This window comes from Platichthys flesus, chromosome 1 (genome assembly GCF_949316205.1).
Source record: "Platichthys flesus chromosome 1, fPlaFle2.1, whole genome shotgun sequence".
Lineage (NCBI taxonomy): Eukaryota > Metazoa > Chordata > Actinopteri > Pleuronectiformes > Pleuronectidae > Platichthys > Platichthys flesus.
Genome location: NC_084945.1, coordinates 9,962,276 through 9,974,839, shown reverse-complemented (window position 1 = coordinate 9,974,839; position 12,564 = coordinate 9,962,276). Strand labels below are relative to the sequence as shown.

Genomic DNA, 12,564 nt, shown 5'->3' with positions numbered 1-12,564 from the left:
CTTTTATTCTCTCCTGAGAAAATCTTTCATGTTATAACGAGACCTTTTCTGCAAGATTTTCTTCATTATAACAAGAAAACTTTTCCTTCTTCTTCAAACAAAGTTTTCTCTCTTTTCTCGCTGTAAATGAAACCCAGATTTTGCCGTGTGATGAGACTGCTGTGCGCTGAGATACTGATGGTGATGCGTTTGCCTATTTGTGGCTGGGGAAGTAAAATGAGGTAAAATCGTCTCCATTAATATGGGACTATAAATATGAACCCCGTTGCTCTAGGGAAATACTATAAAAGGCTGTAATTTAACATTAGGCTAAAAGGGTGTCTATTAGGAGGATTACTTCATACTGGGGCTGTGCGTTTCAGCAATATCAATTATCGCAATATCATTTTCATTTTTTTTTCAAGTCCAATTTATATCAATATAATTCTGCAAGCACAGTGTGGAGGGGGGGGGGGGGCTGCATCATCCTATCACTACCCCATAGACTCTTGCTCCAAATGCACAAGATGTCAGCATTCGTATGTCCCTGATACTTCGGCTTCGCTTCACTTCACTTCTTTGTGGGGATGGACGTGGAGACGCATCATTGATCTGTCAGATATTACTGATCTACCTAGAGTTTTTACAATGTTTAGCTGTTTGTCATCCTCTGGTTATAAAGAAGACTTTAAAACCCCAAATTTCTCTGAGGAGCAACAATTTGTCAGTCAGGTAAACACGTCCTGTTTATGTCTGTCAGGCTTACCCAAAAATCTAAGAAATCAAAGTCGACGCCAATTTAAAGTAAAAATTATATCTAGAGTTGGTCCAACAATTATCTTTTTTCAGCGTAAACTGAAGTTTAAATAATAATATGTTATATTTATACGACACTTTTTATACATAAAAAATGCAGCTGAAAGTTATTTACACTAAAATCAAAGACATGAAAAAAGATGGATCAATAATTCGATGATCGACATTTTATGATTCCATAGAGGGACACTGAATGGTGTGTGCGTGTGCGTGTGGTCAGTGAGCACACGCACACATAGACACACACCCTCCCCGCGCGCCCCCAGCACGTGTGCGGCTGTGCGCATTAGCAGAGATGCATAAAGGCGGAGGACAGCGCGCGCCCCTGGATGTGATGTGCGCCGCCGAAGTCGCAGCCGCTCCGCTCCGTGTTTTGCTCTGCCCTCCCTCGGTCTCCGAGCATCGTGTCTCCGCTGCGTCTCTCTTCCCTCACACACACCGACACCAGCACACGGGGCTCCTCTCGCCCTCTCTCTCCCCCCCCCTCTCTCTCTCTCTGTCTGCGCGCGTGTGTGTGTGTGCGGGAGAAGTTGCTGGCACACGGAGCACCAGGTAGCGTCTGCGCTCCTCTCGTGGATTTCTCTCCAGGCGGACAGAGGGCAGGCGGACTCCCTGCGCTCTCTGTGTGTTTTTCTTTTTCTTTTTTATTTCTAAGGGGAACATACGAAGCTTTGGACGATGACGTGGACCTACCAGGACGCAAAGTGAGGAGTGATTATTATCTTTTATTTCAAATGAACATCTGACATCGCGCCCGGTGGAGACGTCCTCCCCGTCGCACATCTGGATTTCTTCTTCTGCTTCTTCCTCTTCTTTTGATTTCATTGTAACGGAGCCGCACCATCGAGGATTCCACCGATGTGTGCGATGTGGAAACTGCAAGTCGCCTTATGTACTGTGCCGATGCTGCTGCTGTCCCTGTCATGCGCCGGCGAGAGCAAAGCGCGGAGCTGTAGCGAGGTGAGACAAGCTTACAACGCCAAAGGCTTCAGCCTCGTCAATGTGCCTCATCAGGAGATATCAGGTGGGTTTCAAGCTCGGCGGATCGTCCCCCCCATGTGTCGTGTCTTGTCCCCCCCCCCAACACACAAACACACATACGCAAATTCAACTATCACACAGTCTGAACTATATGAGCTTCCTTACACCCTGCAACCTCTGAGCATCTCCTTCACCCTCGCAGCCTCTTCTCGGTGGGATCCGAACCCGTGCATCATCCATACCACGAGTGGGTTTTTTGCAGCATGTCACATTTTAATGGGAGAGACTTGGTCTGGATTTAAACTGCCCGTATGTGTGTTGAGCTTTGATCTGAGTCTCTGCGATGAGTCAGAGACTTGCTGATCAATGCTGGGAGGTGGATTTATGGGCAATATGAGTTTTCCTATTTAAATGTCAGTGAGATTCAGCCTGTTCTTTACATGGCTTATTGGTAAATCACAACAACCCACCTTCACTCTATTAAATAGAATCCAAACACTGGATTTACTCTAAACCCGGATTCTATTCGAAATAAACTTCCTTATTGGTCATTACTCATTCTATCTTATTTTGTACAAACATCTTGTCATTACTAAAACAAACAAGTTGTTTGTACTATTCAGCTTTAAAAACCAGTGTTAATGACCATGTTAAGCAGAGATAACATTTTGCTTTTCTGTAAGGGAGGGTCTGATTTGAATTTCTGTCGGTAACAAGTTGGGACATGTTCTGTGTGAGGAGAACTTGACCTGTGAGAGCTGTGAGTTTTGAAGCAAGTGAGTGTGTTACTTAAGTATTTTTCAGACAGCTCTCTGGAAATTAAGTTAACACGAAGTTTTTATTATTACCATACTAATAATCAAAACTTCATTCGTATGGCACCTTTCATACAACGAATCCAGCTCAAAGTGCTTGACATACAATATAGATAAAAATAAAAACTTCAATAGTCAGCTTACACTTGTGCAAAAGCATCGGTCATCTTAAATCATCAGTCAATTCATCCAAGTATTTGATTCACACGTTCTATGCTTAACACTGGTACGGGCAGCACTGAAACCTTATTCCCACCAAAACCAGCAAAACCCACTTGTTACCTTTCACCGTTTTTTCGTCATATGTGAGTTTTTGCCTCTCCTCAAAGACCTGCCCTCACCCACGGGTTGTAAAATGTTAAATCGGCTCGGGGAAAACCTTTAAAAGCAGAAATAACAACCTGACAATCACATCTGACACCTCGGTTTATAATTTAATGGCAGACGTCCAGCCTTTCAGATCATTTATAAATAGAGCTGCTCAAATAGAGATGGGATTTTGCAAACGTGGCACCAGGACGGGTTTTGGAAACCGGCTGCGAAACCTGTTGCTCATATTCAACAGAAGATCATGGAGCTTTGTAGTGTTGTATTTGTCTAAATGGTGAACAGTGTTTACCAGTAGGGGGCTGTATGCACTCAGCACCAGATACTCCTCTTGCTGTGGTGATTCTTCTTCCTTTTTTTTTTCTTTTTTTTCTCTCCTTTCCGCTTTTCGATATTCCTCAAGGCTACAGCTTAGGTTTTAATTCATGCTCTTTGGTACAGCTGAGATATGGTTTTATTATCTCTTATGTGTCTGGTAATCACATTGTGGTCAAAGCAGGAAAAGGAGATTAGACAGTAAACATAGTCTGCATCACGAGAGGGAAGAGGGGAAGCGGAGAGAGGCCCCCGAAGTTAATCCCTCTATTGCCTCTTACAGACAAAATAGAGAAATTGTATTTGTAATTGGCAGTGTCAGGCTGTAATGATCATAGAGCCGCCTTATTCGGTTCCAACACGAGTTCGGTTCGATGGGAATTTGATACTTTTCTTACTGATTGAGCATGTGCGTGTGTTAGTCTGTGTGTGTGCGTGTGTTAGACTGTGATTGTGTGTGTATGTGTGGGGAGTTGGGGAGTGAACTATATGAAAAAATTATGAAAAATGTCATTGACAGGGTCCCTGTTGACCGGGCAGACAATACAAATAAAGCCAAATGACCTTGATTGTGTGAAGTCTGCATCAGGATCAAAGAAGCAAAGTCATAAAAGTTGACTTCCAAAAAGACCAGAAACTATTTTTGAAGAATAATTCTTAAAATGTTTCCTCAACCTAAACTCACGTGAGATAAGTTTAAAAGAAGTAAACCATTGCTGCTGCTTTATCGTGATTATTTGATTATTATTATGTGTGCGATATGACAGAGTACACAGAGTTACACTGACACGTTGGCGTCTGGTCTCGCCCTCCTTTCTCTTTTTTGTAGAGCGGATCCAAACATTCCTTAAACATTAGTTTAACTTGTTAGAATTCATGTCTGGAAGTCATTGCGACGTGGAGTCGACTGATCGAGGTCGACATTTGCACAACATATTTAGTACTGGATTATGAGCATGGTTCATTTCACAACTTTTGACATCTGGTTTATATTTGGATTATTTATTCAGTGTTTTTTTTGATCGTTTTAAGCTGCTTGTTTTCAGTCCAAGTTTCTGAGACAGAATCTTGGACTTGCAGTTGTTTTTTTATTTAGTTTGACAGTTCGGCTCGGAATGAAAATCAAGCAGGGGTCCAGTATGTGACCACAGACTTTTTGTTGGCTTCCACCTCCCGGAGCCCTGGACAGGCTCCATTTACCACATCAAGGATTCAGATTGTGTTGGATAAAAAAAATTTAAATGATTAAGAAATACTTGGACACATTTTTATTTGAATAATGTGGAGTTTTTAGCATTTATGATTCGATGTCACGCAACTTTTCTCCTCTGCGAGTTAAAGCCAATGTCTAATCTGTTAGTCACCTTATTTATCAACATGTTTTTGGGGCTCTGATCAAATGCTAATTACAATTCATGTACAGCACATACACTGAGTGTAATTGGATTTTGTTGTTCGCAAATAACCTCTGCATAAATACAACAGAGGTTATATATAGGCCTCAGGAGATGTGATAGTAGAAAGCGCCCAATTATGCCTAATTAGCTATGCTAATAAAAACGTGCGCTAAGCTGCGCGAGCACCGCTGCCGCTCATCCCTCCATCAGCTGCTGTGTCATGCTCTTGGTTTCCCTCTAGATACAAAACACAGGTTTAATACGTTTGCAGAAGATGCTACTTCAGGTTGTAAGCTCCATTTGCATAAGGACATTATTTCCACAGCTCTCTGCTACTGACAGGCTGAGCTACATTATTTAAGTGCTGACAAACAGTGTTTCTACAGATGCTAGGTTTCAGTATTGAAATACAGTCATCTAATCACCCAGTCCACTCTCTGACTATATTTAGATATTAAGCTCATGCAATTTTTCAATTCATTACATTTTATTGGTATCGCTCTTATTCAAAAATCACAATTTGTCTCATAGGGCTTAAAACGGTGTGACATCCTCTGTTCTTAACCGTCAACAACAGTGAGGAAAAACTACCAAAATAAAACATCAACAGGGGAAAAGAGCGTAGAAGCCTCAGAGAGACGCATGTGAGGATCCCTCTCCCAGGACGGACAGAGGTGCAATAGATGTAACTCAACACAAAAACAACAGTCTTTACAACATTGATTAGAAGAAAAAGTTTTTAACATATTAGAAAAGTGTGTCAATGTTTAAAGCATTTGCCCATAAGAAAATGTCTCATAGAGATGAAGGGAGCGGCAATAACCAATGAAATGGAAAAGTTATTGCCACTAATTTGTGTCGACTTCAACTAATTATGACCGATTCATTTGTTTCCTGATTTCTCATACACGGTTTTCAGACACGTTTGATGAGGCACATTTACTTAGCGACTCAGCTTTCATGGGAACACAGAGTTTCCAGTGATTAACATAGCAAGATAAAACATTAAACTGTTAAATACAAATTAGCTCAAAGACAATTAAATTAATGAAAGCAAAGAATAGGGAATAAATGAATAGGAAAAAACTGAAAAACCAATACAATAAAATAACCACATATACAATAATATGAAAGGAAAGCCAATGGTTGAGGTCACCTTCTCGTATCCAGAGGGGGTGTGCTCCATAGTTTAGGGGCATCATCGCTGGTACTGCAACGAGACCCAGGCAGGACATTTTGAAAGATAAGCTGTGCAGCACTTCAGTCATCTGGCTGGAACTTTAGATCTTGGATTGAGGGAAGGTTAAGATGGTTTCAAAGCTTCATAGCAAATAGAAGAACTTTAAAAGCACTTCTTAAAGATACGGGTGGCAGTGCAGTGTCTTTGTCAGTGGGCTAATGTCATACAAATACTTGTTTTAGATAGGATTCTGGGGAAGGTGCAGTTTTCTCATACACATGTTGGGTAATCGAGTAACAAAGGAAATTGCAGTCCTCTAAATGGCCATTAATAAAAGTCTGAATAAGCATTTCAGCATCCTTCTGAATTAAAGATGACACTGGAGATGTTCCTGAGATAAGAAATCAGATGTTTTAACAACATTTTAGTCAAGAATCATTCTGGTACGTGTGTGTTTTAATCTGTTTTCTGAGACCAATAATCCTCCAGCGCAATTTTCCTCTTGGTGCTTTGGGTCCAATTAAAAGAATTTGAGTTTTCTCCTCCTTTAGTCTCTCAAAGTGTTTACCCATCCATACATTAATGTGCGTGAGAGACAAGCAACGAGACCATTCGGCAAAACAGATGTGAACAATTGTGTATCATCAGCACAAAATCGTATTTTGACATGGTGATGGTTAAGAATGTTTCCCAGTGGAAGCATCCAGAACAAAAACAAAACTGAGCAGAGAATGCTCCCGTGAGGAATACCACATTGAGCACCATAAGTCTCAGCTACGTGAGAAACCAGGCTGATGGGGAAAAAAAGACTTTCTAAAATTTGTAGACCATCCATTATTTAAGTGTCAGAGCGCCGTTTGAATGGGTCTCATGGGCTCCAAAGTCATAAAACATATCCAGAACTCAAAGAACCCGGCAAGCCAACGGAGCAGAAACCTCAAATGAATGTTTCAAGGATGACACCAGGAGGCCGGATCACTCCTTTGTGCCGCTCGCTTTCCTTTTCATCTAAAATCTGTGTTAAGTTCAGAAGTTGTTGTGGGAGGAGAGTTCTTTCCTGTGCTTACCACTCAAGGTGTAACTACTCAATATGTTTTTCTCGGTGACATTTGGCACACGGTCTCCCACCACGTCTGAGTCACATAACGTGTCACCATGAGGAGATGCAATACGTGCTCAGCGGTGCTCCCTGTCACCATCCATACTCTCTGTCTGGGATTGAAATAACTTTTTGACTCAGATGCAGATAGGGTAATTGGCAGAGTTAGCGGGCCTGGATGGAGGTCAACCATACTACCCACTTCACTGAGTGCTGTTATCCCTTTTTTGCTTAAGGACTCCCTTGTGCCTCAACTTGCTCAAAGGAGGTGGAGGCTAGAAAGAGACAGTGGCACAGTAAGAGAACTCTTGGAAGACAGCCGGTATTCAAAGCAAAGAGCATGTGGGTTGTGTCGAGGAGTCGCACTGAGCAGCATGCCTGTATGTATGTGAGGTGAATCAGAACAATGTCTACAAGTGGCTGTCAGACAGCTTCATTACACCACACCAGGTTAAGCTTGTGATTCCTCCGCGGCCGTGTCGCCTGCCTGGTGGGTTTATGCAGTCAGCCGACGACACAGTTTGCCTGCGAGGATCACCCCCGTGTGCATGTGGCAGACGTTAGTTATAGTGTCACACACACACACACACACAATGGCGCTTGGTTGACAACCCTTTGTTCATAAACACAACGGCTCCTGAATGCTTCAGTCAGCCCTGCCATGGAGCTCCTGCTCTGAGGCTTTGCCGCTAATATCAACATCTACTAACACAGAGCAGTCGGGATTCTCATGGGTGGACTCGGCTCTTTGCTATGGCTTTGAAACAAAATCACTTGATGTGCTGCAGTTCCTATCTATGCACTGCCTGAGACTCACATTGCCTTTCAAGCATAACAATTACCTTTGGGGTTCATCTGTAGCAACTTAACAGAACAGCTATTAGCCGTTATACATTACATTCTCCTTTTTCCTCATGTGAATTGCTGATGCCACGGCTCTCTCTGTTGATCACTGTGATCTGTGCTTGGCTGTTTGCAGGATGTGGGCTGTGTGCAGTTTCCCCACTTCCCTTAAACACAGCCCAGATATCACAGATCGTCACTGTTTGTACTTTAATGAATGTGAGCACCCTGGTGAACCTTCAGCTCACAGCACAATTATTGTGTTCAGCATTCAAGATTATTCAACGTGTATATCTCTGTGGGTGTTAAACTGAATCACACACCACTTACTAACACACAAATGTAGGATTTTCATGAGGCTGTCAAAGATGTGCTTCATCAGATGGGGATTTAATTTCTATTCTCATATATAAGTGTGAGTGTGTGTGTGTTTGTGTGTGTGCATTTGTGTGTGTGTGTGTTTCTTTACATTAGCAATGAAGGAAAATGAATTGTACAATTTACTCACAGATTAGGGTGACAATCAGGTTATTGGTGTATTCTTTTGTTACTTGGAAGAGTGATTTTATTTCATAATTTGTTTAATTTATGTATTTAAATGCATGGTTAATTTAATTTTATTAAATCACCCTCAAGTTATTGGATTCATTCACTCAGCATGAAACAAAATTGTTCATGAAATTCGGCCCTGAAATTTAATGTGTAATTGAAAAACATAAAGTCAATGTATTAGGCGTAATTGTTTGAGTGATGTTTGTCCGGGTTGTGCACAATGGCACAAATCTAAATCAACTTTTAAACTGCTCTACATTTGTGTTTTTCGATTTAGTAATCATGTTACGCACCTTTGCCAAATAATTTCCAATGTGCTCACAGCCAGATGCCTAATTACTACATAATGCAATGGCTCGAGACTTTGAGTGAAAGTGAGGGAATACCACTCGGAAACGCCCAACCCAGGAAATATCCATATACAAATTCTGTGGGGCATCTTTTCCAAAGCCCATTAAGATGCTCTGGGCTCCATCAAATTGGAAATAAGTCTCTTGCCAGCCTGTATACGTCTTCAGAGAGAAGAGTAAATGAGATGTGAGGGAGATTAGGCTGTGTGTGTGTGTCTGTGTGTGTGTGTCTGTGTGTCTGTGTGTGTTTGTGTGTGTCTGTGTGTGTGTGTGTTTGCTGCAGTTTAGAAATGCACAAAAAAAGAAAGCCTCCCCCCAAAGTTATTTTGGGTTTTCCTTTTCTTTAAGCATTTCTATGCGGTAGAAAATGTCAAAAAGTGTTTTGCTTTGTCATTTGGCGGGACAGACCGAGTGCGTGGAACATCCAAATGGATTTGATTGTCGATCTTCCAGCTGCAATTTTCAACCTTTTGTCAGATTTGGTCGATAAGGATGTTTGTCTGTTGTACTGACCTGAAGAATGTGTCAACCTCAGCAGGCGTTCATGCCTGTAATGCATAAGGTCGGCAGCTTTCCTGGAAGCCTTCCTCAGCACCATGTACGGTGATGTCTGGGAAGTGTGAAAAGCCCCGGGCCAGCGTAGGAGACTGCTATTGCACTTTTTCCAGTTTTCAATCAACTCAGGGACTAAATCAGTAATGGAAGGGGGATTAAGGATCTCTACCCTCTCAAGCCTCGAGAGGAACTAGAAAATAACCACCAGCAGTTAAAGGCCGGATGTGATTATATGTTCAGGGATTAGTATGGAGAGTAATGTGAGATCATAGAAAAATAAGCAGGAATATAAACAAACTCAGTCAAAGAGAGCATATCAGCATGGACAGCATCCTTGACTGACCATGTGTTGAAATCATATCTGTGAGGCGAGAGAGGCGCTCGGGGGATATGAGGAGGTAGTCGGGTAGGATGTAATCCATCTGAACATGAGGGATTATCGACCCAGGGTTCCCACGGGTCCTTGAAATCCTTAAAGGTTTGTAGATTCCCCCCGAAAAAGCATTGAATGTGAAGAATAAATACAAACAGACTGTAAAAACTACAAATTGAAGTGAAGCAAAGGCGTCTCTATTATTCAGTAAGGCCGGTTTTGCTATCTCACTTTTATACGTTATAAAAAGGATCTTATGATACAGCTCCTCTGATCATATAACTAACAAGCAATTTGAAATAGTGGACCAGCCTTTGATTAAGGTGTTAGTCCAACCTGTTGCTGATCTCATCCTGCTGTGTAGTCAATCCTGGAGTCTGTTTACAAAGGAGACAAAGTCGCCATTTCTGCGATCGTTGACTGAAGAATTAAACCCGTATAAGTTAGCATATGGACTTACCCACTGAGCCCAAACTTTAAATAAAACATTGAATTCCAAGCCGATTCACGATTCAACGCCAGCCAGCTGTGGCCGCCCGCCTCGTGTGAGCTGACGGGATCCGGCCGTGGAGACGGGACGTTCAAAGGTCCGTTTTCTCACACAGTGAAAAACATTCAGAACTGATAAGTGCGGCGCAGCACAACAGCGGCCCCGTGCAGCGGCGAGTTATTCCGATCATCAGGGGGGTGAAGTGAGGAATATCCACAAATCAGTTCTATTGTAAGTTATTTCAATGCCTGCTGCTCGGAGTGTTTGAGCTGCTTGTCTCCCTCTGCTCGTGCCACGCCAGAGACGTTTGTTAGAAATAGTTGGTCATCATGCATCGGTGGCATTTAAGACGTTTATAGTTAACCTCACCTGCCAATGTGTCAGAAGATGAATTACCTCCGCACTGTGTGACAGCGAATTTGTCATATTCAACTGGAAGAATATGAAAATTCCAAATGAAATGGTTCAAGATAGAGTAGCAAATTAAAGCATTCAATCAGACATTTTAGGTTAAAGGGATGTGCTTCTGATTCATTATTAAATTTAAACTAGCTGCTGGTGCAATGAGAATATCAACATACTAATGAGTGTGTTCCTGTTGTCTCTGAGCTATTGTAAATCCTGCTAGATCTTATCATCAAATATTTGTGTTGTAACACTTTGAGGAGTCTGGACCTATTAAGACTCTGCAAAGTCCTTGAATCGGATTTGGTGTGGTTATTGTTGCAGGAGTTGCTACATGCTGTGCTCTACTGTTACTAGAAAAATGAAAAATCCTTTTCAACTGTGCTTCTCTCCTTCACACATGAGTAAAAAAGAAAAACTGCCAAAGGACGTAACAAGGAAAATCACGCTTGCTGTTCCTCCCCCTGGGAAAATGGCTCCCCCCCTCCCAGCAGATGAGGGTGATGCAATAATGTTGTTGAGGGATGTCGGGGTCACATTGTCACATAACTGTTGACATCGGGGAATTTATGGGTGTGCCTTCCTACTGAGGTCTATTTAAGGGAGACCCTTAGGATAATCCTGAAGCCATTTAAAACATACTGTTTACTACACAGGCAACACTAATCACTCCTCCCGTTGTGCCGAGTGTGTTTTGTTGTTTTAGTTACCGGGATTCATTATGTATGTTAGAGAACCAGGGCGTTCTGTTGTGTTCGTGGCGCTCCTGTTGGCCCACAGTGCCTTCCTGCCTCTGGAGGGTAGTCTCTGAATAGAAGTCCCATGCTTGACACCAATGATAAGTCTTAGAGAGAAAGCCACCCAGAGCGGGGGGGGGGGGGGGGGGGTGGCCACATGGGTATATCATATCGAAGTGTCAAGGATGCAAATACATTTCACCCCGGGGACCTTTTATTTTTGTTTTTCAGACACAGACCGGCACACACGGCTGATGTGGTTTGCTAAATAAGCCGCCCCTCAGAGACTTGGAAGTAAACAAGCATTAAGCACAGATAAACACGATGTGCCAGAATTGTCATGGAAACATCAAACGCTGTCAACGGATGCGGACGAAGATGACGAAAAAAAAACGACTTTACCGACTTGACGGTGACACTGTTGTTGTGTTTTTGAGAAACATAGACAGCTCCCACCCCCGAAAGGCCCCCGGTGATGGTTTCACTGTAGCGAAACCACGGGGGAGCTTTTGACGTATCAAAATCAATAGTGCAGGTCCTCCAACAGGCAGACATCTTTTAGAACAAACAGAACCACTAGCCGTACACCGATGTCTAACTTTAAGGCCTGTGAACATCATTGGAGACGCTAAATATAGTGATGCTTTTGTCACCGAACCACTGAAGCAGTTAGAGTCAAAAAAAGCGAGGGGCTGAAAAACCGAGGCAAACTTTTATGTAAGGTCATGTAGGAGTGTTTTCAAAGAGTAGTGGAGAAAGCGGCTGGAGACTCTGTAATCTTTCTGCTGTCAACAAATCCCAAGACCAACTCTGTGTTTATCGACGTGTCCCTGGCTCTCGGACAGCAGAAGAATCCATTCCCATCGAAAACCTTTTAAAAATGAGACACGGATATATTCTTTATTTTTAATAACACCAAGCCATTTCCCTTAAACAGTTGGATTTTGTAATTTCTGAAACAAACTTTACTCAGACAGAAGGAAATTATGTATTTGTCAGGGTCTGTCTTGTTTGGTGGATTTGGTGTCCAAGCCGTCCAGCTCATATCTGTCCCACCCTGACGCCTTTTTAAATCAGTGGGACAATAATGACGCAGAGTAATAAGGCTTAGGCTGCACAGACGGGGCCATCAGGTCATTTTTTGTTTGGGTTATTTTCACGAGATTGAGCCATAAGTCATATGCACATGTTCACCATTACATTTATACGACAGCAGGAAAAATCTTTCGCTCAAATATTCTTTGGCAGTGAATTGTTTACCTAAATTGCGGGGACAGTAAGTAGCAGTAGCTTGTGTAAGGATAGTCCCGACTGCACCACTGAGCCTCTCAAGTGAAAAGATGATGATGG

At 42.4% G+C, this 12,564-nt stretch overlaps 1 protein-coding gene across 1 annotated transcript in view; it reads left to right on the top strand.

Annotated features, from left to right (window-relative positions):
- The first annotated feature begins 1,154 nt into the window (after positions 1-1,154).
- gpc6a (glypican 6a) overlaps positions 1,155-12,564 on the top strand; it is a 127,206-nt gene continuing 115,796 nt past the window's right edge. Inside the window, exon 1 of the mRNA XM_062381777.1 lies at positions 1,155-1,819. Coding sequence (XP_062237761.1) covers positions 1,654-1,819 — 166 coding nt within the window. The 5' untranslated portion in view covers positions 1,155-1,653. The remainder of the gene's footprint in view (positions 1,820-12,564) is intronic.